This window comes from Tachyglossus aculeatus (genome assembly GCF_015852505.1).
Source record: "Tachyglossus aculeatus isolate mTacAcu1 chromosome 12 unlocalized genomic scaffold, mTacAcu1.pri SUPER_6_unloc_1, whole genome shotgun sequence".
NCBI classification, from domain to species: domain Eukaryota; kingdom Metazoa; phylum Chordata; class Mammalia; order Monotremata; family Tachyglossidae; genus Tachyglossus; species Tachyglossus aculeatus.
The window spans coordinates 17,780,678-17,808,241 of NW_024044828.1; the positions used below are offsets into that span (position 1 = coordinate 17,780,678).

The 27,564-nt window shown below is 48.1% G+C and overlaps 1 protein-coding gene across 1 annotated transcript in view; it reads right to left on the reverse strand.

The window, feature by feature from the left end:
* The window catches only part of SLC7A8 (solute carrier family 7 member 8), a 74,836-nt gene that overhangs the window by 29,371 nt on the left and 17,901 nt on the right, over positions 1 to 27,564 (reverse strand). The window contains exons 2-3 of the mRNA XM_038741127.1: positions 24,060 to 24,264; positions 18,881 to 19,032 (exon numbers count right to left, since the gene is read on the reverse strand). Of these exons, the coding sequence (XP_038597055.1) occupies positions 18,881 to 19,032; positions 24,060 to 24,264 (357 nt within the window). The remainder of the gene's footprint in view (positions 1 to 18,880; positions 19,033 to 24,059; positions 24,265 to 27,564) is intronic.

Genomic DNA, 27,564 nt, shown 5'->3' on the forward strand with positions numbered 1-27,564 from the left:
TAGACTTCCTTTGATCTCTGGGGCTCCAAGCATTTTACAAACAAGTTTCAAACAATGCCCTTTAGCCTCAGATTTTCTTTAGTTTTCCTACCTTACCAGATGGTTAAAGGCACAGGCCCTTTCACAAGGAGCAGCATGGCTCAGCATAGCATAGAGAAGCAGCATGGATCAGTGGAAAGAGCCCGGGCTTTGGAGTCAGAGGTCGTGGGTTCAAATCCCTGCTCTGCCAATAGCCAGCTGTGTGACTTTGGGCAAGTCGCTTCACTTCTCTGGGCCTCAGTTACCTCATCTGTAAAATGGGGATTAAGATTGTGAGCCCCCCGTGGGGCAACCCAATCACCTTGTAACCTCCCCAGCGCTTAGAACAGTGCTCTGCACATAGTAAGCACTTAATAAATGCTAAAAAAAAAGGAGATCTGGGAGAAGAACCCAAGAGTCCTGAATTTTTTTTTTTATGGTGTTTGTTAAGCCTTTACTACTTGCCAAACACTGTCCTAAGCACTGGGGTAAGTACCAGTTAATGAGGTCAGACACTGCATGGGGCTCACAGTCTAAGTAGGAAGGAGAACAAGTATTCCCATTTCACAGTTGAGGAAAGTAAGGCACAGAGAAGTTAAGTGACTTGCCCAAGGTCACACAGCAAACAATTGGAAGAGCCGGGATTAGAACCCAGGTCCTACTGATTCCCACATCCGCGCTCTCTCCACTAGGCCATGCTGCTTCTCAATCTGTTCTGAATTTGAGGACATTTCCGTAAAACCAGAGAGGCTGGTAGTTATGAGATTTAGTAGGTGTTAAGCACGGGGGTGGCTAGTTACAAGAGAATCAGCCTCCCTGTCTCACAAATAGTTACCCAATCTAAAAGACAGAGTGAAAAAGAGCGGGGTCCAGAGGAAGGACCATGGGAGCCGACGGATCTGGCTTCAAATCCCAGCTCTGCCAGTGACCCGCTGGGTGACCTCGGGCAAGTCACCACCTGGGCCTGTTTCCTCATCTGTCAAACGTTGATCAATACCTGCTCTCCCTTCCCTTTAGACTTCGAGCCCCAGGTGCTACGGGGACGGTGTCCAACCTGATTATCTTGTCCTTACTCCAACGCTAGTACGGCTCGTCACCCGGGAAGTGCTCAACAAATACAGCTATTATGATTATTAGGGATGGATTCGGTGTGCACAACACTACTAGCTTTGGGGGTGGGCACACCTGGGTAATGAACAACCCACACTTTTTCCGTGCAGGCAGGGCCGGCCGTGCCCCATCTGACTCAGCAAGAGCTGGGATTCATCAGTCAACAGCTCGGACCGCTTTCGGAATAGGTCAGCGGCCCTGGCTGAGCAGAAACCAAATCCTGGCAGAGAAGGCACAGACACGTTAAAAAAAAAAAAGGAGAAAAACACACACACAATTCACTCTGGGCTCCTCAATCAATCAAAATCAATGGTATTTATTGAGTGTTTACTGTGTGCAGAGCGCTTGGGGGAGTGATAATAATAATAATAATAATGGTATTTGTTAAGCGCTTATTATGTGCCAGGCACTGTGCTGAGGTAGATACAGGATAATCAATCAATCAATCAATCAATTGTATTTATTGAGTGCTTACTTTGTGCAGAGCACTGTACTAAGTGCTTGGGAAGTACAAGTTGGCATCATATAGAGATGGTCCCTACCCAACAGTGGGCTCACAGTCTATAATAACGATAGATAAAAGATAATGGGAGTGAACACAGTCTCTGTCCCACATAGGACTCACAGTCTTAATCCCCATTTTACAGATGAGGGAACTGAGGCACGGAGAAGTGAAGTGACTTGAGTTGGTAGACACATTCCCTGACCGTAGGTAGGGAGACGGCGTGGCTTAGTTGGTAGAGCATGGGCCTCGGAGTCAGAAGGACTTGGGTTCTAATCCCTGCTCCACCACATGGCTGCCAGGTGACCTTGGGCAAGTCACGTCACTTCTCTGTGCCTCATTTCCCTCCTCTGGAAAAGAGGGGTTCAGACTGGGAGTCCACATGGGACAGGGACTAGGTCCAACCCAATTTGCTTGTATCCACCCCAGAGCTTAGCAGAGTGCCTCTCAAATAGTAAGCACTTAACAAATACCAAAATTATTATTAACCCCTGCTCTACCAGGTGGCTGCCATGTGACCTTCGGCTAGTCACTTCACTTCTCTGTGCCTCAGTTCCCTCCTCTGTAAAAATGGAGCTCCACATGAGATCGTGTCCAACATGATTAGTATTTGTATCTACCCCAGTGCTCAGTACAGTGCCTGGTACATAGTAAGCGCTTTACAAACATCATTAGACAGGTCACTCGGAATCACTTGGCAACCCCTGGCCCCTGGGGCGAGCAAATCAATGGGGCCATGATTCTATTTATTTTATTTTGTTAGTATGTTTGGTTTTGTTCTCTGTCTCCCCCTTTTAGACTGTGAGCCCACTGCTGGGTAGGGACTGTCTCTATATGTTGCCAACTTGTACTTCCCAAGCGCTTAGTACAGTGCTCTGCACACAGTAAGCGCTCAATAAATACAATTGATCAATTGATTGATTGGGTGTGGGGGTGGGCTGCCGCTCACCACTGTGGAGGGAAAATGGGGGGCCCCCTTGGTCAGCCCTCCAGCCCCTCACTCCTGACAGACCACTGCAACACCAACACACACCCACACAAACACACACACACACACAAACACAATATCTTTTCCTTCCACCACATCAGGAAAAGAAACAAAAGGCCACAGGACTCTGGCCTTCCTCTCCCTCACTATTCTACTTAGCAACACCCGATGGCTGGGGGTGGGGAGGAGGTGTCCAGTATATTTCTGGTGTGGGTTTTTGTTTGTTTGTTTTTTGGCAGCTGAGAGCGGTTCCAGAAGCCCTTAGCCCGTATGAGGAAGGAAGCAGAAAGAGATGAAAGGGATTCGGTCATTTAATGAAGAGGGAGGGGCAGCGGATGGCTTGGGTGAAGAGAGGCCTCCAACTTGCCATTGCAAAATTGATGCTTTACCTGTGTGTGATGGATTTCAAAAAGCCAAAGAGGATGTTAGGTAAGAAAGCTCGAGAACGGATTAAATACATTAATGGATGATCGGTTTAGTTAATTAGGCATTTAAAAGACACCCACAACTACCCTTCGGCGCCCCTGTAAGAGCCAAAATGTAGAAAACAATGTTATATAGGGCCTAGAAGATTGGGCATTGTCTTCTGACCTTTCATTCCAGTAACAAAACTGGCTCTATCATGTGATGTTGACACTTATGTTCCCCATTTTTCCCCCTGACCCTCCCTGTCTTTTCTGCTCCAACTTTCTCATCCGGGAATATGCTCTTCTGACAAGTTGCCCCACCCCAGACATAGATCCTGACTGGACATTATGAGCACAAGGGTGAATTTGGGCTGGGGCTGGGAGGGGATGGGAGTCTTCCAAGGGGCCGGAGCTCCAGTCTTGGACACTGGAGTCCCCTGGGTTTGGTTCTGGAATCCGACAGGGGCACAAAAGCCCCCAGAAGGTTCTGGAGTTCGGGGATGGTGGGGGAGGAGAGACAATGCCTCTGATCCAGGCCTTAGAGCCCAGTGGGGCCAAATGGAAAACCTGGGCCAGCCCCAAACTGGGCAGAGAAGAAAGGATCCATTCTCCTGGGCCTGGAGCTGGATTGTGGGGGACAAGGTTGGGAGAGGGGAAGAAAAGTTCCCAACCAGGCTCCTAGGGGACATAAAGGACCCTCCTCCTGGGGCCCTGGAGAAGCAAGGAATTGCCAGTCTGATCCTGAAGCTCTGGGCCACAGCACAGAAGCCTCAGCTGACCGGGTCCAATTCATTCATTCAATCCTATTTATTGGCTGCTTTCTGTGTGCAAAGCACTTTTCTAAATGGTTGGGAGAGTTCAATATAACAATAAAAAGGACACATTCCCTGCCCATGACGAGCCCTCCTCGTCCTAACCATAGTCCAAATTCTGAGGGAAAGAGGGCAGGCCAAGGCCCCCATTACTCTCACATAGTTGCAGCTACTGAAACACTCTGAGAACCTGGTTTTAGAGACCCAACAGACGTCTGCCTTTTTTTAATATAATGGCATTTGTTAATCAATCAATGGTACTTATGGCACGCTTACTATGCACACAGCACTGTACTAAGTCCTTGGGAGAGAACAATACCACAGAATTAGTGGACACGGTCCAAGCTTACAGTCTAGAGGGGGAAGACAAGCTGTGCACCCCCTCACCTCTAATTGTTGAGAGGGGAACAGAAACCCCCCAAAAGGGGTCATGAACGATTACAACTCCAAGCGTCATTCCGGGAGTCAAGGGGAGAGGTCCGTGTGAGAAAGACAGACGGACACTCCTCGGGAATCAACCGAGCCGCTTCCATCTGCCACCACCTGGCCTCTCCTCCAGTGGCACTCACAAATCCTTCCATAAAAATTTGAGTTTGTTTTCCTGATTTGGAAGCTGTGATCTTCTGATTGTGCTACCCTCCCACTGGCCCCCTAACTAGTTTCACCATTACACGGTCCTTCTGAACTCTGGGAAGCCCGGTTGGATTTCTTGGTATCTCTGGCATGGTTTCCTTCACAGAAGCAGGCTTGGAGACCTGCCAGGGAAACATTGTTTTCCCTTTCCACTTCCAAACCAGGGCTTCTTCCCCTCCTCACTTGACCCCCAACACACACACTCACTCACTCCAGAGAAATGACAACAGGCATAGCAAATGGACAGGGACTGAAAATTCAGAGTGAGGAACAGGACAGGGGGAGAAAACAGAAGAAATGAGTATGATGAAAGATGGAAGGAAGGGAAGACCTGAAGCCAAGCAGTTGGAGAGAGAGACACCAGAGTGAAGAAAGAAGGAAGGCCACAGTAAGCAGCTGCTGAGAAGGGGAGCAGTTGATTCCGGTTCGTAAAAATTGGAACACTCTGTTCCTCACTGGAGCTTTAAAACAAGCTCCTTTTCCTGGATGAAACCCCCACCTCTGAAACAGCAGCCAAATTCACCCTGGATTAGGGGCCAGACGGAGGGCAACTCCAACTAGACTGGCTCAAAATCTTGAGAAGCAGCATGGCCCAGTGGAAGGAGCCCGGGCTTTGGAGTCAGAGGTCATGGGTTCAAATCCCGCCTCTGCCACTTGACAGCTGTGTGACTTTGGGCAAGTCCCTTAACTTCTCTGTGCCTCAGTTCCCTCATCTGTAAAATGGGGATTAAGACTGTGAGCCCCACATGGGACAACCTGATCGCCTTGTAACCACCCCAGCGCTTAGAACAGTGCTTCGCACATAGTAAGTGCTTAATAAATGCCATCATTAGTATTAGTCCCGGGAGTCAGAGAATCATGGGTTCTAATCCCAGCTCTGCCACTTTTCTGCTGTGTGATTCTGGGCAAGTCACTTCACTCACATCTATTTTATTCTATTTATTTTATTTTGTTAGTATGTTTGGTTTTGTTCTCTGTCTCCCCCTTCTAGACTGTGAGCCCACTGTTGGGTAGGGACTGTCTCTATATGTTGCCACCTTGTACTTCCCAAGCGCTTAGTACAGTGCTCTGCACACAGTAAGCGCTCAATAAATACGATTGATTGATTGATTGATTCTATGTGCCTCAGTTGCCTCATCTGTAGAATGTGAGCCCCACACAGGACAGGGACTGGGCTCAACTTGATTTTCCTGTGTCCACCCCACCTCTAAGTACAGTGCCCGGCACATAATAAGTGCTTAACAAATACCAACATTATTATTATTGTTCCCTTCTGCGGGTGCGGAGGCAGCCGGTAGACGGCATCCTCAGTGAAGCCCCTTGCCTGCGAGTGATAAAGCCACAGGGTCTCGTCAGGATCCCGCGGAACGGTAGTGTGGCCGTGGCAGACTCAATGATAGGCCAGTCAGTCAGTCAGTCAAAGCAGTATGGCATATTGGATGTAGAGTCCGGGCCTGGGAGATGGAAGGTAACGGGTTCTAATCCAAGCTCCGCCACTTGTCTGCTGTGTGTCCTTGGGCAAGTCGCTTCACTTCTCTGAGCCTCAGTTACCTCACCTGTAAAATGGGGATTGAGACTGTGCGCCCCACATGGGACAGAGCAACCCAATTGGCTTGTATCCACCCCAGAGCTTAGTACAATGCTTGGCACACAGTATGTGCTTAAGAAACACCACAATTATTACTAGTATTATTGTATTTCTTGAGCGCTTACTGTGTGCAGAGCACTGTACTAAGCGCTTGGGAGAGTACAATAAAACAATATACCGGATGCATTCCCTGTCCACAATGAGCTAAATCTCCTTGCAAAGTACCTGGCGTCTGAGCAAATTTGGGCTGATGTCTCTGACTAGAGAAGATTCTCAGCCTGCCTAAAGCCAGGGCCACCGTGGAGGTTGCCAACGCACGCTGCCAAAATCCGCTAGGAGCCAAAAGGAAACACTCGCCCTTATTCCCTGCTGAATTTTTCCTTTTCCCAAGTCCCATCCTCTTAGCACATCCGCATCGCTTTAGCACTTTCGCCCCTCACCACTTCCCGATGCACTTCCGTACGAATCGTTTTACATATCCTACTCTTTGAGCGCCTCTTCCGCCAATTGGTAAGTTGCTTTACTCTTGTCTCTCTACTAGGCTGCAAGCTCCTTCAGGGCAAGGGTCATGCCTTCTTCATTCATTCATTCATTCATTCGTTCAATCGAAATTATAGAGTGCTTACTGTGTGCAGAGCGCTGTACTAAGCGCTTGGAAAGTACAATTCAGCAACAGAGACAAACCCTACCCAACGATGGGCTCATAGTCTAGAATGGGGGAGACAGACAACAAAACAAAACAAGTAGACAGGCATCAATAGCATCAATATAAATAAATAGAATTACAGATATATACACATTATTAATAAAATAAATGGAATAATAAATATGTACAGATATCCACAAGTGCTGTTGGGTGGGGAAGGGGGTAGAGCAGAGAGAGGGAGTTGGGGCGATGGGGAGGGGAGGAGGAGCAGAGGAAAAGGGGGGGCTCAGACTGGGAGTCTTCTATTGTACTTTTCCAAGTACTTAGTACAGTGTGAGACTGTGAGCCCATTGTTGGGTAGGGACCGTCTCTATATGTTGCCAACTTGTACTTCCCAAGCACTTAGTACAGTGCTCTGCGCACAGTAAGCACTCGATAAATACAATTGAATGAATGATTGGAAGTCAGTAGGCCTGGGTTACAATCCTGGCTCTGTCACTTACCTGCTGTGTGACCTTGGGCAAGTCTCTTCTCTGGGCCTCAATGCCCTCATCTGCAAAATAGGGATACAATACTTGTTCTCTCTCCTACTTAAGCTAAGGGCCCCATGTGGGATCTAATTACCTTTTATCACCCAGTGGTTAGTTCAGTGCTCGGCTCATAGTAGGTGCTTAACAAATATCACAAATATTATTATTATTATATTAATAATAATCCTGGCACTGTCACTTGCCTGCTGTGGGACCTTAGGCAAGGCACTTATTTGTGTCTCGGTTTCTTCACCTGTAAAATGGGGTGAAAATACCTCTTTCCCTTCCCTCAGTCTGTGAGTCCTGTGTGTGACAGAAGCTGCTTCCAATCTGATTGCCCTTTAACCGCCCCAAAGTTTAATCCCAAGACTAAACAGCAGGGACTAAATGAACGCTATTGATTGATTACTGGAAGTTTTAACTCCCCCAGATAAAGTATCTCCCATGGCCGTTCTAGGCACATGGCCTGGCTGAGGCTCATAGTAATAACAATAATAATACTAATAATGATTTTTCAGCACTTAAAACGTGCCAAGCACTGTACTAAGTCCGGGGGTAGATACAAGCTAAGCATATCCGACACAGACCAGATATCACATGGGGCTCACAGTCTAAGTGGGAGGGAGAACAGGATTTTATAGATGAGGAAACAGGCCCAGAGAAGTGAAGTGACTCAGAATTAGACTCCCAGGCCCAGCATTCCTTCTCCTAGGCCGCACTGCTTCTCCATTCACGCTTACCTTTTGGTTTCTTTGAAAGCAAATTAAACAAAGGTGGTCCCTAAAACCAGCTGTCTCACCTTTGGGGGTCTCACCCTACACAACCCCGGCCGAAAATCGTCATTTCCTTAGATGCTCTGGAGAGCATCTAGATGCTTTTAGACTGTGAGCCCACTGTTGGGTAGGGACTGTCTCTATATGTTGCCAACTTGTACTTCCCAAGCGCTTAGTACAGTGCTCTGCACACAGTAATTGCTCAATAAATACGATTGATTGATTGATTGATTGAGAAGGAAGGACCCACTACATTCAAAGAACCAGATCTCCCCAGCTCCTCCGTGCCAGCTCAGCCATTTTTAACCCTGGCTCTCCTCACATGACGAAGGGGAGCTGGCTCTTTAGAAACCCACTTCCTAAAACAAAGAAACGGGCCGCGCCTGGCTATTTTTGCCCCCCTGGTGCAATGTCTCTCTTGCAATGGGAGTGGCAGAGAGCAGGAGGGTAGGAGAGGCTCATCGATGCAGCGCTTAGTATGCTTCCAGCCCCCGCTGCCACTCATCCCAGCTTCTGGCTGAGCCGGGGTGGCTGGTGGCTTTCAAGGTGGCGGCTCTCACGTTCTCACATGCCAGATAATAATAATAATAATTATGATATTTGTTAAGCGCTTAGTATGTGCCAGACACTGTACTAAGTGCTGGGGTGGATACAAGAAAATTGGGTTGGACAGTCCCTGTCCCACATGGGCTCACATTCTTAATCCCCATTTTACAGATAAGGGAACTGAGGCCCAGAGAAGTGGAGTGACTTGCCCAAAATCACACAGCGGAGAAGTGGTGGAGGGGCCTGTGATGGTAGCTGGCGCAGAAGGGGCAGCTGAGGCTCAGGTGAAATGCAGATTTAACAAATACCATTTTTAAAAAGTGACTCGCCCAAGGTCACAGACAAGAAGTGGGATTAGAACCCAGGTTCCTCTGACTCCCAGACTTGTGCTCACTAATAATACTAATAACTGTATTTGTTAAGCACTTACTTTGTGCCAGGTACTGTAGGAAGCGCTGGGGTGGATACAAGTAAATCGGGTTGGACAGAGTCCCTGTCTCACATGGGGCTCACAGTCTTAATCCCTATTTTACAGATGAGGGAACTGAGGCCCAGAGAAGTGAAGCGACTTGCCCAAGGTCACACAGCAGACAAGTGGCGGAGCCGGGATTGGAACCCAGGTCCTCTTGACTCCCGGGCCTGTGCTGTAGTGCTTAATAGTAATAAATGCCATCATCATTATTATTGTTATTATTACTCTCCTGAACTTGTACTTAGAACAGCACTTGACATACAGTAAGTGCTTAGTAAACACCATTAAAAAAAAAGTGCCGTACAGAACTGAGTGACTAGGTGATTCACTTAGCTGTGTGACTTTGGGCAAGTCACTTAACTTCTCTGGGCCTCAGTTCCCTCATCTGTAAAATGGGGATTAAGACTGTGAGCCCCACTTGGGACAACCTGATCACCTTGTATCCTCCCCAGCGCTTAGAACAGTGCTCTGCACATAGTAAGCGCTTAACAAATGCCATCATCATCATTCAAGCACCTTTTCATAGACCCACAATTTCTTTAACACACTGAGAAAGGAGGGTGAATCCACTTTTCCATTTCAGGCTGAGAAACAGGGGAGACTAACCGGAGTACCACAATCCAAACAGAGCCAGATGGGGTTTGAGAGGCCATAGATGGCCGGGGGGCCCGTAGTCCCCTTCCTAAGCCAATCCACGCTGGCTCTTATCTTCACTCCTCCCTTTCTCTTCCTCTTTCCTCTCATCCTGGCCCCTCTGGGCCAGCTGGTGGGCTGACGGCTTCTGCTGAATCACCATCCTGTGCTGGTCTCTGCCAAGAAGACCAAAACACGCGGCTCAGCGTTTCCCAAGAGCGGTCACTTCTCTTTTCATCCGTCAGCCGGAAGGGTCCGCGAGCCGGCGGGGATCGCCGGGAGAGAGGGAAAAACAGGAGAGTGGGGAGCAAGGCGCCGTGCAGGCGGTCGAGTCCAAATGTCCGTATCTTGTAAATTACTTATTTCTGTTCCCGTCTCTCTCCCCCTTTCATCCATTCAGTCATTCAATCGTATTTATTGAGCGCTTCCTGGGTGCAGAGCACTGTACTAAGCGCTTGGGAAGTCCAAGCTGGCAACATCTAGAGACGGTCCCTACCCAACAGTGGGCTCACAGTCTAAAAGGGGGAGACGGAGAACGAAACCAAACATGCTGACAAAATAAAATAGAATAGAATAGATTATGAGATGATGATGATGATGGCATTTGTTAAGTGCTTACCCCTCTAGACTGTAAGCTCGTTCTGGGCAGGGATCGTGTCTGTTTATTGTTGTAGTGTACTCTCCCAAGCGCTTGGTACAGTGCTCTGCATCCAGTATAGTGTACTCTCCCGAACGCGTAGTGCTGTGCTCTGCACACAGAACGTGCTCAATAAATACGATTGAATGAATGAATGAATGAATGAAAGGGGCTTGTGGGGGAGGGGGATGCTGGGTGAAGTGTACTCTCCCAAGCGCTTGGTACAGTGCTCTGCACCCAGTATAGTGTACTCTCCCAAACGCTTAGTACTGTGCTCTGCACACAGAACGTGCTCAATAAACATGATTGAATGAATGAATGAATGAATGAATGAAAGGGGCTTGTGGGGGAGGGGGTTGCTGGGTGATGGTGGGCAAGTCACTTCACTTCTCTGGGCCTCAGTTACCTCATCTGTAAAACGGGGATTAAGAGTGTGAGCCCCATTTGGGACAGGGACTGTGTCCAACCTGATTAGCTCGTATCCACCTTAGTGCTCAGGACAGGGTAAATGCTGAACAAATACCATTATTTATTATTAGTGCTATAAATAGTTGCTCGACCTCTTCATCTAAATGATTAACATGCAGGCGATGTAAAATAGCAGGCAAACGATTCCTTAATAAAATGCCTGAACAGGCCGAGAATGTTTTGTAATAGGACTGCGGGGTTCGTGCAGCATAAGAAAAATAAATAACTGCCGAAACCAGATCAAGCCCAACACCTCAGAGAGAACGCCAGAAGGGAAATCCGGGCCCTTGGGAAAACCATCCTCTTAAGAAACTGAAGGGGCAGAACGGGACTATTTCTTTTCCGTGTGCTTTTAATTTTGCCGCCGGGCCTTCTGAAAATCACGAGAAGGAAAGAATGGGGTTTCCTCTGCTCCAGCTGAGTGAGAAAAGAGGGTCAGGGAAAAGAAGGAATGGGATTCTTCTTTGCCATTAACTGCTCCTCCAAGAGAGGGGTGATAACCAGGGACCTGGGAATGCAAGGAGAAAGGTGAAAGTTCGGCCCGAGGAATCAGAGGGAGACCGGAGAGGAAGAAAATGGCGAGGACGAGAGGTGACAGGCGACACTGAAAAGGATGACTAGATCCAATAGGCGGGTCCTGTCTCGCAATAATAATAACAATAGTAATAAATAACGGTGGTACTTATTCAGTGTTTACTGTGCATCAAATACTGTTCTGAGCACTAGGGCGAATACGAGCTAATCAGCTTGGACACAGTCCCCGTCCCAAATGGGGCTCACAGTCTTAATCCCCATTTTACAGATGAGGTAATTGAGGCCCAGAGAAGTGAAATGACTTGCCCACCATCACCCAGCAGACAAATGGCAGAGTCAGGATTAGAACCCAGGTCCTTCTGACTCCCCAGCTCGCACTCTATCCATTAGGCCACGCCGCTTATTTCAAAGGGGCCGATCAAAGGGGCACGAAAATCAACTTTCGACCCCTTACCGGGAAGAGGGGAAGAGGATGAAAATGTCTGGGGCTTCTGGTTCTCTCTCCTTACTGGGGAGGTTCTGCTGACTCAGTAGTGGAGAATCAGCTTTGACCTGAATACTGAAATCGCCCAAAGAAGCCACTGCAGTTGCGTAAGGGCTATCGGAGCCTGCATTCTCCCCCCTCCCTCGTCACCCTGTGAAAGCAAACCAGTTACGGCAGGTTCTGTCCTCTTTCCCCTCCGCCCAAGCCGGCCTGGCCGTCCTTTCGGATCTCAGATCTTTAAAGAAAACAACCCCAGAGTAGAACATGGCTATTTTAACCTTCCACCTTTTAGCCCGGGCCAAAAACACCGGGTTCGTTGCCCCATGTCCCCTCCCTTTGAAGTTCCTCTCTCCCTGGGCAGACCGATCACCGCCACCCCCAACACCCCCCTACACAAAAAAAAAAACTGAAAAAACTCCTCAGTCTCTCTTGAGAGACCTTAATCTCCAAGGGGAAAGAGTAGGAGCCAAGCTTCGGGACACTTTTCTGGGCCCTTGGGGCCAGAGCAGGATGCCAGTGACTAGCTGGTCGGACAGTAAAGGCCCCCCAAAATATAGCATTTCCCTCTCCTTCCCTCCTGTTCCCCACCGTCTCTCTCACCACGTGATCGCCGCACTCCCGTTGCTCATGAAAAGAGTGCCGGGCTCACTCTTTGGGAAACGAAGCATCTTTCTGGCACATCCGGCTTAAAAGGGAATTTACCTTCAGCGAAAACCAACCCCCCAGACTGCTCCCCCTGTTTGGGTCGCAGTGCTGTATCTACTAGTCCGGCCTGCTTTCCTAAATACCCAGGCACTGCAGTTTCAGGGATATAAAAAGGACTTGGAGAATATCCAGGAGAATGGAAAAATGATTAAAATGGACAAACAGAACTTAGGAGGGCAGGAATTGGAGCTGTTTGGCCTGAAGAAGAGCCCGTGGAGAGCTGCTTCTATCCATCAGTCAACCAGTAAGTGCTCTAAACTGTAAGCTTGTCGTGGGCAGGGAATGTGTCTGTTATACTGTCCTCTCCCAAGCGCTTAGTACAGTTCTCTGCACGCAGTAAGCCCTCCATAAATACAATTGACTGACACAGCACTGTACTAAGCACTTGGAAAAGGACAACAAAACAGAGCTGGTAGACACATTCCCTGCCCACAAAACACATGAAGAACAATATTCAAGGATAGGAAGGGATATCGCGCTGATCGGGATGAGCAAGTGTTCTTATCTCTCCTGAAGACAGGAAAGCCAGTCAAAAGGAACTTGTTGAATGTCCACAAGATGCAGACAAAGACAAGCCTGCAGGACCTAAGGAACGGGCTTAAAGTGCAGCGTGAAGGATTTAAGCGAGCAAGCTCAGGGGAACAACTATCCAACTCTGCTAATGTTTTCTCACTCTTCAGAGCCCTCAAAGAAAACTGTTGATTTTTCTTGTCTGGAAGACAACTTTAGGTGGCCGCCCTCGCTCTTTATCTGGAATGATTTCTCCTGTTTTGCCTGGAGGTAAACGGATATGTGGGTTGGCTTTCTGCTGTCTCTTTTTGCCCAAGGGTCCCACCTTTCTGGCTTTCTGATCAAAGCCAGAGCTGTCAATCAATACATGGTATCTAAGAATTATTATTAGTAGTAGTAGTAGTAATAATAATAATAATGGAATTTGTTAAGCACTATGTTCCAGACACTGTACTGAGCACTGGGGTGGATACAAGCAAATCAGGTGGGACGCAGTCCCTGTCCCATGCGGGACTCTCTGTCTCAATCCCCATTTTCCAGATGAGGTAACTGAGACCCAGAGAAGTGAAGTGACTTGCCCAGGGTCACACAGCAGACAAGTGGTGGAGCTAGGACTAGAACCCAAGGCCTTCTGACTCCCAAGCCTGTATTCTATCCATTACACAGCTGAGCGCGTACTGTGTGCACAGCACTGAACTAAAACCTTGGGAGAGTACAATCTGACAGAATTGGCTGCCACATTCCCTGTATTAATGTCTGTCTCCTCTTCTAGACTGTAAGCTGGTTGCGGGCAGGGAATGTGTCTGCTTATCATCATACTGGACGCTCCCAAGTGCTTAGTACAGTGCTCTGCACAGAGTAAGCGCTCATTAAATACGATTGACTGTATTTCCCACTGACTCAATTACCAGCAGGACTAGTAACTAGTAATTAGTACAGTGCTAAGCGCTTAGTACAGTGCTCTGCACACAGTAAGCGCTCAATAAATACGATTGATGACTAGGGAAGAAGCAGGTAGGAACCAGGCAGTGCCGGAACGCGGGAACTGGGTACCTGAAGACTCTTGAGCTCTCGGAAACTTATGTCAGTGTTCAATGCCACACATGTGCTCGAAACCATTGGCGGGGTGACTGGCAGACGCAGTTGCCGGAAAACGTTCTCTAGCTCGGCAATAGCGTCTTCGCCAAAACGTGTGGGGAAAATACTCGTCGTGCCAGAAGCGACTAGCCCTTTCTGGGGGTCTTGGCAAAAATATCTGCTTAAATTGGGACAGACTGGCTTGAAGGCCAGGCTGTTGGGAGAAACTGTCCCAGGTCCTGCCTCCACGTGGGCAGATGGAAACAGGTGCACCCGAGTCACTTGTTTTTGTCTCCTCTCCGGCCTCCCCGGGCCGTCCTGTGACAGCAGCTCTTGGAATCTCGCTTGCCAGGAAGCAGGGGGAGGTGGTTGCGGAACGTCTTGTGATCCCGCTGCTGTTTGGGGTAGGGGAAGGAGGCCAGGGATCAGAGACTTGGGAAACTTTGCTTCCCCTCGTGCTAACCTTCTCACTGTACTTCCATGTCGTCTATCTCACCACCGACCCCTGGGCACATCCTGCCTCTGGCCTGGAACGCCCTCCCCCTCCTCATATCTGACAAACAATAACTCTCCCCGCCTTCAAAGCTTTCGGAAGGCACATCTCTTCCTCATTTATTGATTTCTATTCACGTCTACCTTCCCCTCTAGCTTTTAAGTTCGTTGTGGGCAGGGGTGTGTCTGTTATATTGTACTCTCCCAAGTGCTTAGTACAGTGTTCTGCACACAGTAAGCGCTCAATAAATACGATTGGCTGACTGATCTAGGATTTCCCTCCCCGTCCCTGCAACCCCCTCCACAACTGGGTTAACTGCCCCAGGCTTCACCCTTCCTAGGAATGACCCGGGCTGACTTAGGTGATGAACTAAATGTCTTTTCCAGGCTCATCATCATCATCATAGTGTTTATTAAGAGAAGCAGAGTGGCTCAGTGGAAAGAGCATGGACTTTGGAGTCAGAGGTCATGGGTTCAAATCCCTGCTCTGCCAAATGTCAGCTGTGTGGCTTGGGCAAGTCACTTTACTTCTCTGGGCCTCAGTTAACCTCATCTGTAAAATGAGGATTAAGACTGTGAACCCCATGTGGGACAACCTGATCACCTTCTAACCTCCCCAGTGCTTAGAACAGTGCTTTAATAAATGCCATTATTATTATTACTACATTTTTGTACATATTTATTACTCTATTTATTTTACTTGTACATATCTATTCTATTTATTTTATTTTGGTAGTATGTTTGGTTTTGTTCTCTGTCTCCCCCTTTTAGACTGTGAGCCCACTGTTGGGTAGGGACTGTCTCTATATGTTGCAAACTTGTACTTCCCAAGCGCTTAGTACAGTGCTCTGCACACAGTAAGCGCTCAATAAATACGATTGATGATGATGATGATGATGATGATCCAAGATAATCAGGTCAGACACAGTCCCTGCCCCACATGGGACTCACGGTCTAAGTAGGAGGGAGAACAGATATTGACTCCTCATTTTACAGATGAGAAAACTGAGGCATAGAAGTGAAAAGAGTTGCCCAAGGTCGCACATGAGACAAGTGAAAAAGCCAGAATTAGAACCCAGGTCCTCTGACTCTTAGGCCCGTGTTTCCACTAAGACCTGTTGCTTTTTCGAGTTCTAGGATATAAGTCCCTATCTCCAACACACTGCTCTTTATCCCCCACATCACTCACCTTTCTAGCGGCAACAGGAGGGAAGAGAGAGAGAGACAGAGACAGAGACAGAGACAAGAGAGAGAGTGTTTGTGTGTGGGTTGCCTACAAGATAGATAAACAGTTTTCTCCCTACCACTTGGGAGAGTACAATATAACAGGCACATTCCATGTCCACAACGTTTGTGTGTGGGCTGCCTACAAGACAAACAGTTTTCTCCCTACCGCTCAGGAGAGTACAATATAACAATATAACACACACATTCCATGCCCACAACAAGCTTACAGTCTACAAAGGAAGACAGACATGAATAGAAATCAATCACTGATGACGATGACAGCATTTGTTATGCACCTACTATGTGCCAAGCACTGTTCTAAGAGCTGGGGGAGATAGAAGGTAATCAGGTTGTCCCACATGAGGCTCACAGTCTTAATCCCCATTTTACAGATAAGGTAACTGAGACACAGAGAAGTTAAATGACTTGCCCAAAGTGACACAGCTGACAAGTGGCAGAGCTGGGATTAGAATCTCTATTTATTTATTTATTTCACTTGTACATATCTATTCTATTTATTCTATTTATTTGATTTTGTTAATATGTTTGGCTTTGTTCTCTGTCTCCCCGTTCTAGACTGTGAGCCCACTGTTGGGTAGGGACTGTCTCTTTATGTTGCCAACTTGTACTTCCCAAGCACAAGTGTGCTCTGCACACAGTAAGCGCTCAATAAATACGATTGATTGATTGATTGATTGACCTCTGACTCCCAAGCCCGGGTTCTTTCCACGAAGCCACGCTGCTTCTCTGACAGATCTGGACAAATGACAGATCTGGACTTAAGTGCTGTGGGGCTGGGATGGGGGGGCGATGAATAAAGGGAGCGAGTCAGGGCCACCAAACAGCAGAGGCAGCAGCTATTGTTGCTTCCCCAAAGTTCCCTGCGCTGATATTCCGGCTGGAGCTGGCAAAAAGACAGCCTGGAATTGCAGGGATCATCAGGCCTCCAGAAAAATGGCTCTTCCCCAAAATCCATTTACCAGTGAACAGGCCATAAGATTTCAGAAACCCCTTTTCCTTCCCCACCCAACACCAACCTGGTCATCCTACTGTCGGGAAAATGCCGGGGATTCCCCGTTCTATAGCACTCTCCCAAGCGCTTAATACAGCGCGCTGCACACAGTAAGCGCTCAATAAATATAACTGACTGAACCTGGGCCGCAGGTGCCGCTCCCTCAGCTCAAGTCACCTTGTACTTCCCAAGCGCTTAGTACAGTGCTCTGCACACAGTAAGCACTCAATAAATACGATTGAATGAATAAATGAATTAAGTCCCCTGCCATTGTGGATATGGAGACCACGGACAAGTGGGGGACCGGGTCTGGAGGCAGTGATGGTCGAAGACACATGCAGCCATTCATTCAACTGTATTTACTGAGCGCTAACCATGTGCAGAGCACTGTACTAAGCACTTGGGAAAGTACAGTATAACAATAAACAGACACATTCTCTGCCCACGATAAGCTTCCACTTGTGACCCTCTCCTTCTCATTGCCGTTGCCCCCCTACCAAGAGAAGCAGCGTGGCTCAGTGGAAAAGAGCATGGGCTTTGGAGTCAGAGGTCATGGGTTCAAATCTCCGTTCTGCCAATTGTCAGCTGTGTGACATTGGGCAAGCCACGTCACTTCTCTGGGCCTCAGTTCCCTCATCTGTAGAATGGGGATTAAAGACCGTGAGCCCCCCGTGGGACAATCTGATCACCTTGTAACCTCCCCAGCGCTTAGAACAGTGCTTTGCACATAGTAAGCGCTTAATAAATGCCATCATCATTATTATTATTAGCTCGTGCCATTGCTGCTAGCTGATGTGGGCAGGGAAATGGTGATGAGGGTGAGTAGCAGCAGCAGCAGCAGCAAGTTGTGATGCCCTAGTTGCCCCTCTTACCCTTCGCCAGGATAGGTAAGCCATCTGCAATTGTCACTCTCACCACGCCCTCACTCAACCAAGCAAGTAGCACTTACTGAGCGTCTGCTGGGTCCAGAGCACTGTACTGAGTGCTTGGGAGTACACAGTAGAATTAGCAGATGTAATGCCTGCCCTCAAGGAGCATACGAGCTAGCCGGGAGGCCGCAAATACTTATATACATTTCAGAGAGGAAGACACTTAAGAGCTCTTAATAGTAATAACGATGGTATTTGTTAAGCGCTTACTATGCGCTGAGCACGGTTCTAAGCGCTGGGTAGCAAAGTGGCAGTCGGGGGAGTGTACACTCATTGAGAACAGGGAACTTGCCTACCAATTCTGTTGTACTGTAGTCTCCCAAGCATTTAGTCTAGTACACTGCACATAGGTAAGTGTTCACTAAATACCACTGATTGATTGATATTAAGTGATTGATAGTGAGAAGCAGCGTGAACAGTGGGAAGAACACAGGCCTGGGTTCTGATCCCAGCTCCACCACTTGTCCTGCTGTGTGATAATCGGCATGTCACAACTTCTCTGTGCCACAGCATGGCTCAGTGGAAAGAGCCCGGGCTTTGGAGTCAGAGATCTTGGGTTCAAATCCCGGCTCAGCCACTTGTCAGCTGTGTTACTTTGGGCAAGTCACTTCACTTCTCTAGGCTTCAGTTCCCTCATTGGTAAAATGTGGATTAAGTCTGTGAGCCCCCCGTGGGACAACCTGATCATCTTGTAACTTCCCCAGCGCTTAGAACAGTGCTTTGCACATAGTAAGCGCTTAATAAATGCCATCATCATCATCACAGTTACCTCATCGGTGAAATGGGGATTAAGCCTGTGAGCCCCATGTGGGACAGGGACTGAGTCCAACCTGATTATGTCTGATTATGCTTAGAACAGTGTCTGGCACATAGTAAGCACTGAACAAATACAATTCAAAAAAGAGGGAGAGAAAGACCGAGAATAAAGGGAGAGGACAGAACAGTCAGAAACCCACAGGTTATGAAGAAAGTCCTCTAAACCGTAAGCTCATTATGGGCACGTGTCGGCTAATTCTGTTGTATCATACTCTCCCAAGCGCTCAGAACAGTGCTCTGCACATAGTAAGTGCTCAGTCTGATTGATTGACTGATCGATTGAAAACCAAGGGAAACCGGGACAAGAAGAGGCAGCCCGGCAGGTACTCACGTAAGCAAACGCCAGCCAGGAGTCGCAGACCAGACTCGGGGGGGAAGCAGGTGGGAAACAGGGGCTGGAGCACGTAGTTGGAGAAGGTCAGAGCGATGACCGCCTGGTTGGTAGGGTAGATCACCAGAACCGCAATCCACAGCCTGAGGAACCTGAAGGGAGAAGCGGGACAGGACAGGAAGTGACCAAGGGCAGCAAGAGGAAGCAGTCTACTTTCCACGGAGGACAGAAGAAATGCCATCCTCCCCCACCTCCCCCATCGCGCTGCTCCCGGGGAGAGGTTTTCGGCAGATTTTGAGGGATGCCTTCTGGGGAGAAATGGGATTTGAAAGGGGCACTGAGTTGTAAAACAAAAAAGAAGCAGCGTAACCTGGTGGTTAGAGCACAGGCCTGAGAGTCAGAAGGACCTGGGTTCTAGTCCCGGTCCCACCACTTGTCTGCTCTGTGAACTTGGGCAAATCACCTCCCTTCTCTGGGCCTCATCTGTAAAATGCGGATTATTATTAATAATAATAATAATAATAATGGCATTTGTTAAGCGCTTACTATGTGTGAAGCACTGCGAGGCCCCTGTGGGACAGCGACTGTGTCCAACCTGATATAAATCAATCAATCAATCAATCATATTTATTGAGCGCTTACTGTGTGCAGAGCACTGTACTAAGCGCTTGGGCAGTACACGTTGGCAATCTTGTACTACCCCGGTACTACTACTACTGGGTTCTGATCCTAGCTCCACCACTTGTCCTGCTGTGTGATGATTGGCATGTCACAACTTCTCTGTGCCACAGCATGGCTCAGTGGAAAGAGCCCGGGCTTGGGAGTCAGAGATCATGGGTTCAAATCCCGGCTCCGCCACTTGTCAGCTGTGTGACTTTGGGCAAGTCACTTCACTTCTCTGGGCCTCAGTTCCCTCATCAGTAAAATGGGGATTAAGTCTGTGAGCCTCCCGTGGGACAACCTGATCACAAATCTACCCCAGTACCCCAGTAGTACAAATCTACCCCAGTACTTAGAACAGTGCCTGGCACACAGTAAGCGCTTAAGAAATACCATTAAAACAAAACAAAATGCAGAAGCATCCCTTCTGGACAGCTCCGATCAGGCAGTGGGGCTCAGAACTTTAATTAGGGCACGTCTCGGTAATTAGTAGCTGATTTCAATGTCCCTTCTCACTCCATTCCCACTTCCTTTCTGGGCTTTTCCTCTTTCCGGCACCTTCTCCACCATAATGGGAAAGCGAGTATCTCGGACCTCAAATCCTCTCGGCCTAATGAACTCGGAAAGACTTTCCTTGGGGTCCCTACTGTCCACGAGTCAAATTACCTGGGCCTTCAGTCCTCTAGATTGTAAGCTCGTTGTGGGCAGGGAATGTGTCTGTTATACTGTACTCTCCAAATGCTTACTGGATTCACCGGCGAAAAATACGGACCGTGCCGCTAACTGCAAACAGAATATTTTGCTCATTCTGGTTGGGCTCACCCCTCGGAAGAGTCACGGGACCAAGTGAACTGGGAGAAACTTGGCCAGAACTCCCTGTGCTGGTCGCAAATTAAAGGTCTGCCGCCGTGACCCGTTTGTGTTTTCCCAGGGATGAAGGCCTGAGGGCTGAGTCATTAGAAAATAGTGGAGAAAAGGGTGATGATCCCCTTGGTTTCAGAAAGGTGATGAAAGAACTCGGTCTCACCTTTCCCTGCAGAACCAGGAGATCCCTCTCAGGGTGAAGAATAAGCAATAGCTTGGAATGTCCCCCCCAATTTTCATGTAGAAACAGGGGTGAAGGCCTCGCCTTAAATGCCTCTTTCCTCTGCCCACAACCCTGACTCGACAAGATGACTGACAGTCTTCTGTCTTATTTCGAAAGCCATAGCCCCAAGGGTGAGTGTGCTTGCTTTCTTAGCCAGAAACATAAAACCCCACCCAGCTCCAGCTCAGGATAAGTAGAAGTGCTGTAATTTTGCTTTTATGAGGAGAATTACTAGGCAGACCCAACGTCTGACCTTGTTCCCTTTGACAAGGTTGGAGCTGTTCTACCTGAAGTGGATTTTTTCTACCGGTAATTTTATAGTAAAAGTGGATATATTTGGGCGCCATTCTGCACAGATCAAGCTATGAGGTTAATGGTTAACTTTGGCTTCCAGATGTGGACCACTACCACCCTGGAAGCTGAGCTTCATCCAGGTGGATTCCGGGGTCAATTAAGAGGCGTGGAAGGAAGCAATCCCCGAGCAAAACACACCATTTTCCGGACCCTGACCAACTCTGTTGCTGTTGAGAAGCAGTGTGGTGCAGTGGATAGAGCCTGGGCCTGGAAGTTGGAGGGTCATGGGTTCTAATCCCTGCTCCTTCACTCATCTGCTGTGGGACCTCGGGCAAGTCACTTCACTTCTCTGGGCCCCAGTGACCTCATCTGGAAAATGGGGGTTGAGACTGTGAGCCCCACATGGGACAGGGACTGTGTCCAGCTCGATTTGCTTGTATCCATCCCAGTGCTTAGTATAGTGCCTGGTACATAGTAAGTGTTTAACAAATACCATCATTATTATTAGTATTATTAGTATTATTTGGCCCTATTAGGCTAAGTTGCCATGAGAAGTACTGAGAGCCAAGCTCCCTAACATGAATGCCCTAACCAGTCGAACGGCTAAGACGCAGGTCACGTCAGACTTCCTAGAAGTCTGGGAAGCAGGGTGGCTCAGTGGAAAGAACCCGGGCTTAGGAGTTCAAATCATGGGTTCAGATCCCGGCTGCGCCAATTATCAGCTGTGTGACTTTGGACAAGTCACTTCACTTCTCTGGGCCTCAGTTCCCTCATCTGTAAAATGGGGATGAAGACTGTGAGCCCCCTGTGGGACAACCTGATCACCTTGTTACCTCCCCAGTGCTTAGAACAATGCGTTGCACAGAGTAAGTGCTTAATAAATGCCATTATTATTATTATTAGAACCATTCCTGGGGATCAATTGTATAATTAGCTGCACCCCACAAGCTGGATTGGAGCTGGCACCAAGTTGGCTGCCTTCGCCAGGAGCAAACCCGACCTCATCAAATGTGCTGGACTCTCCCAAGTACTTAGTACAGTGCTCTGCTTACAGTAAGTGCTCAATAAATAAGATTTGACTGACTCACTCCGTCACATTGCGGATCCCAGTCTGCCACCACCCCAGGCTAGAGCCGAGTGGGAGTCGTTGACGACAACCTTAGGTGTTTTGGAGTCGGGAAGGGGCTGCCGCAGAGGGAAGTGGTCCCACTTTTAGGAGTTCAAACCCCTGCTTCTGCTCTGAAGGGTTGGCCCAGAGCCTTTAACAATATAATGATTGTGGTATTTATGGTATTTGTTAAGCGCTTACTATGTGGAAGGCACTGTACTAAGCACTGGGGTGGATACAAGCAAATCGGGTTAAACACATTCCATCCCACGTGGGGCTTACAGTCTCAATCCCCATTTTACAGATGAGGTCACTGAGGCCCAAAGAAGTGAAGTGAGTTGCCCAAGGTCACACAGAAGACAAGTGGCAGAACCAGTATTAGAACTAATTCATTCATTCATTTATTCATCCATTTAGCCATATTTATTGAGCGCTTACTGTGTGCAGAGCACTATACTAAGCGCTTGGAAAGTACAATTCAGCAACAAATAGAGACAATCCCCACCCACAACGGGCTCACAGTCTAGAAGGGGGGAGAAAAACAACAAAACAACTCGTGACCCTCTGTCTCCCAGGCCCAAGCAGTAAGAGACCTGCTCCACACCAAAATAAGCTCGTCCTCTAGACTTTAAGCCCATTGTGGGCAGGGAATGTTTCTGGTATTGTTATACCATCCGCTCCCAAGCACTTAGCATAGTGCTCTGCACACAGTAAGCGCTCAATAAATAATGATGATAATTGTGGTAAATGTTAAGCGCTTATTATGTGCCAGGCACAGTACTAAGCGCTGTGGTAGATACAAGCAATGAGGATGACAGTCAGTCAAATACAACTTACTATCAACCCTCCTCGGATGGGAATAAAACTTTTAGTAATTCCAGTACAGGGCACTGACTCCTTTTTATGGTATTTTTAAGCATTTACTACGTGTCAAGCACTGTCCTAAGCGCTGGGGTAGATATAAGTTTATCAGGTTGGACACAGTCCCTGGGACTCACGGTCTAAGTAGAAGGGGGTAGGTTTTAATCCCCATTTTACAGCTGAAGAAACTGCGGCACAGAGAAGTTAAGTTACTTGCCCAATATCACACAGCAAGTAATTGGCAGGGTCGGGACTAGAACCAGGCCCGAGCTCTTTCCACTAGGCCACCTTGCTGGCAATGAAGTCTGAGAGATGAGGGAAAAGCCACCTATCATTCAGTCGTATTTACTAAGCGCTTACTGTGTACAGAGTGCTGTATTAAGCGATTGGGAGGGTACCATATAACAGTTATGACACCCACTCGGTTCTTTCACCCTACTGAAGCAGCATGGCATAGTGGATAGAGCATGGGCCTGGGACTCAGAAGGTCATAATAATAATAATAATAATGGCATTTATTAAGTGCTTACTATGTGCAAAGCACTGTTCTAAGCGCTGGGGAGGTTACCAGGTGATCAGGTGGTCCCACGTGGGGCTCACAGTCTTCATCCCCATTTTACAGATGAGGTAACTGAGGCCCAGAGAAGTTAAGTGACTTGCCCAAAGTCACACAGCTGACAAGTGGCGGAGCCGGGATTTGAACCCATGACCTCTGACTCCAAAGCCCGGGCTCTTTCCACCGAGCCACGCTGTCGTGGGTTCTAATCCCAGTTCCACCACTTGTCTGCTGTCTGGCTTTGGGTTAGTCATTTCACTTCCCTGAGCCTCAGTCCCCTCATCTGTAAAATGGGGGTTAATATCGTGAGCCCTATATGGGACAGGGACTGTGTCCAACCCAATTTGCTTGTAACCACCCCAGCGCTTAGTACAGTGCCTGGCGCATAGTAAGCGCTTAACAAAGACCATAGTTATTATTTCACTTCCCTGAGCCTCAGTCCCCTCATCTGTAAAATGGGGATTAATACTATGAGCCCTATATGGGACAGGAACTGTGTCCAACCCAATTTGCTTGTAACCACCCCAGCGCTTAGTACAGTGCCTGGCGCATAGTAAGCGCTTAACAAAGACCATAATTATTATTCCCGGTTTTGAAGAGCTAACAGGCTTACCCCGCCAGGCCCCCAAATATGTCCTTGACGTAGGAGTAGTCGCCCCCGGATTTGGGAATGGTGACCCCTAATTCGGCGTAGCACAGAGCGCCCACAGCTGTGATGAGGCCAGTGACGATCCAGACGATCAGGGCGAAGCCCACAGAGCCGGCGTTCTCCAGGACCCCTTTCGGGGAGACGAAAATCCCGGAACCAATGATGTTCCCTGTACGAGACGGGAAGGAGGGAGAGAGGGAACAGAGCCGTGAGCCAACAACATGCCAACTTGCCACGGGCATGTTCGTCTGAAGATGGGAAGGCCTGTGCCCACATGCCACCACTCATTTTCTGATTAGGCCTAGAATCAAGCCTCCACGTGCCCAGCCCCTTATGAGGAAAGACAGAAGCATCCTGAATCCTGCTACGACTTTGGAATGACGGTGTTCGATGTGACTCCTGAGAAGGATTTGGCAGGATTTTTGAGGGGAACCATAGACTCTTTCTCACCTAGACGCAGCTCTGACAGGCAATCCCATCTGGAGGTAGGGGGCTGCGTGACAATAATGATAGTTATTTATAAAAATAACAGAATTGTGGTGTTTGTTACACCAAGCACTATACTATGCCACGGGGCAGACAGGAGATAATCAGGTCCCACACTGGGTTCACAGTCAAAGAAGTGAAGTGACTTACCCAAGGTCACACAGCAGGTAAATGGTGGGGTTGGGATTTGAACCCAGGTCCTCTTACTCCCAAGCCTAAGGCCACTAGGCCATGCTGCTTCCCTCAGGTGACTCTTTATACTTTAGATTTCCACAACCTATCACTAGAAACCCAGTTTTAGGACTCAACCAGAAGAACAGTCTTCTAGACTGTGAGCCCACTGTTGGGTAGGGACCGTCTCTATATGTTGCCAACTTGTACTTCCCAAGCGCTTAGTACAGTGCTCTGCACACAGTAAGCGCTCAATAAATACGATTGAATGAATGAATGAACTCCTCTAAAGTACATCACATCAACCTGAACCTCTCACTCCTAAATTCAAATACAACCTCCAAACCGTTTTGAGGTTTTTTCCGGCCACTGTAGTAAATGATGCAGAGTAGCCTAGTGGAAAGAGCATGGGCCTGGGACTTGTCTGCTGTGTGGCCTTGGGCGAGTCACTTCAATTCCCTATGCCTCAGTGCCCTCACCTGTAAAATGGGGATTAAGACTGTGAGCCCTGTGTGGGGCCGGAACTGTGTCCAACTCAGTTTGCTTGTATCCACCCCAGCGCTTAGTACAGTGCCTGTCACATAGTAAGCACTTAACAAATACCATCATTATGAGTAGTAGTAGTAGTAGTAGTAGTAATAGCAGTAAAGGAGGTGCAGGATCTGTGTAGGTTATTTTCAATTTCAATACACTTTTCTTTCTATTTCTTTCAGCCTGCTAAATCAAACATACCCCTTTAATGCTAACAAGAGGGGAGCTGGTTAACCATAGCTAGTTTGGGTAATCTTACCACCCCCGCCACTGAAAACAAAACCTAAAAATCCCTAAAAAAATTTTTAATTGAGCAAATGCCTGTCCAAAGAAAAAAAAAAGTGGACAAAATTGGATTTGGCTCTCTGAACACCCGATCCCCTGAATCAGTCTTTGTCCCAATTAGTTCATAAAATAAGCTTTCTATTGAACTACAGAAAGGGAAGTTTCGCTGCCAGAGAAAGAGGAAGAACATAGGATAGAAGCGCAGGCGACCGGGAGATTAAAAATAATGAGGAGCACAATACGAAGAAGAGGAAGGAATCGAAAATGGAGAGTTTCAGAACCCTGGGGATTCTACATCCCGCGCAGCTTTTGACGACGCTTTCCCTACGCTCAAAGGCTCGGCCAGTTTTGGCCTCCTTGGACTCCTGCTAGTGGCAAAGGCAGACCCAAACATACAGGTCACTCACCTGGGCATGGCTACCCTAAAAAGCTGCTGAGGCTACAAGTCCCAGCAACTTCCTGGGGCCACAAGGCATTTATAATAATAATAATTATTATTAATATCAATTATTATGAATTATAGGAATGATGGTATTTGTTAAGTGCTGGTCAAGTGGAAAGAACATGGGCCTGGGAATCAGAGGCTGTGGGTTCTAATCCTGGCTCTGCCACATGTCTGCTGGGTGACCTTGGGCAAGTCACTTAACCTCTCTGTGCCTCAGTTACCTCATCTGTAAAATGGGGATCGAGACTGTGAGCCCCATGAGGGACATGAACTGTGTCCAACCTGATTACCTTCCCCCTTCTAGACTGCGAGCCCGTTGTTGGGTAGGGACCGTCTCTATATGTTGCCAACTTGTATTTCCCAAGCGCTTAGTACGGTGCTCTGCACACAGTAAGCGCTCAATAAATACGACTGAATGAATGAATTAATTACCTTATATCTACCCCAGTGCTTGGCACATAGTAAGCGCTTAACAAATACCACAATTATTATTGTTATTACTAAGTACCAGGGCATTGTACTAGGCGCTGGGGTGAATACTAGCAAATCGAGTTGGACACAATTACTGTCCCATGTGGGGCTCACAGTCTCAATCCCCATTTTACAGGTGAGGTAACTGAGGCAGAGAGAAATGAAGTGACTTGCCCGAGGTCACACAACAGACAGGTGGCAGAGCTAGGATTAGAACCCATGACCTTCTGATTCCCAGGCCCCTGCTTTATCCATTAGCCATGCTGCTTCTCATGCTACTTATAGAAGTAGCCCAATATGTGAGGTTTGGGTCCCCTTCCTGGGTCACCTGGAATCTGTGTGGCTTAGTGGCTAGAGAACGAACCCGGGAGTCAGAAGGACCTGGGTTCTAATCCTGACTCCGCTACGTGTCTGCTGGGCGACCTTGGGCAAGTCAATTTACTTCTCTTGGCCTTAGTTACTTTATCTGTAAAAATCAAGATTTTTAAATCTGGACCCCATGTGGTCCAGGGACTGTGTCCAACCTGACTGACTTGTAGCTACTCCAGCGCTTAGAACAGTGCTTGACACACAGTAAGCGCTTAACAAATACCACAATTACGATGTCACGACCCAGGGTCTCGGGGCAGACCAACTGACAATTCTTTGCAGTTGCAGGGCTCTAGGAGGGGGATGCAAGATGCCATTAGAGCCAGCTTCCTCCTCTCTGACCTGGCTAAATATGTAGCCCAGAATGCATTATCAGACTTGGATTAAACATACAGAAATAAATAATACTAAGAGCTGGCTATGTGCCAAGCACTGTGCTAAGGGCTAGGGTCACCACAAAAATAATCAGTTTAAAAACAGTCCTCAGCCCTCGTGGGGCTTGTGGTCCGAGGAGGGAAAACAGCTGTTAGAACTCCATTTTACAGATGAGGAACTGAGGCACAGAGCTGTTCAATGCCTTGCCTGAGGTCACACAGCAGACAAGTGGCAGAGCCAGGGCCAGAATCCAGGGTTCCCATGCTTTTTCCCTTTGGCCCGGCTGATTCCCCAAGTTGCCGCCCTGCCTATTAGCAGAATAATTGACTAGAAGTA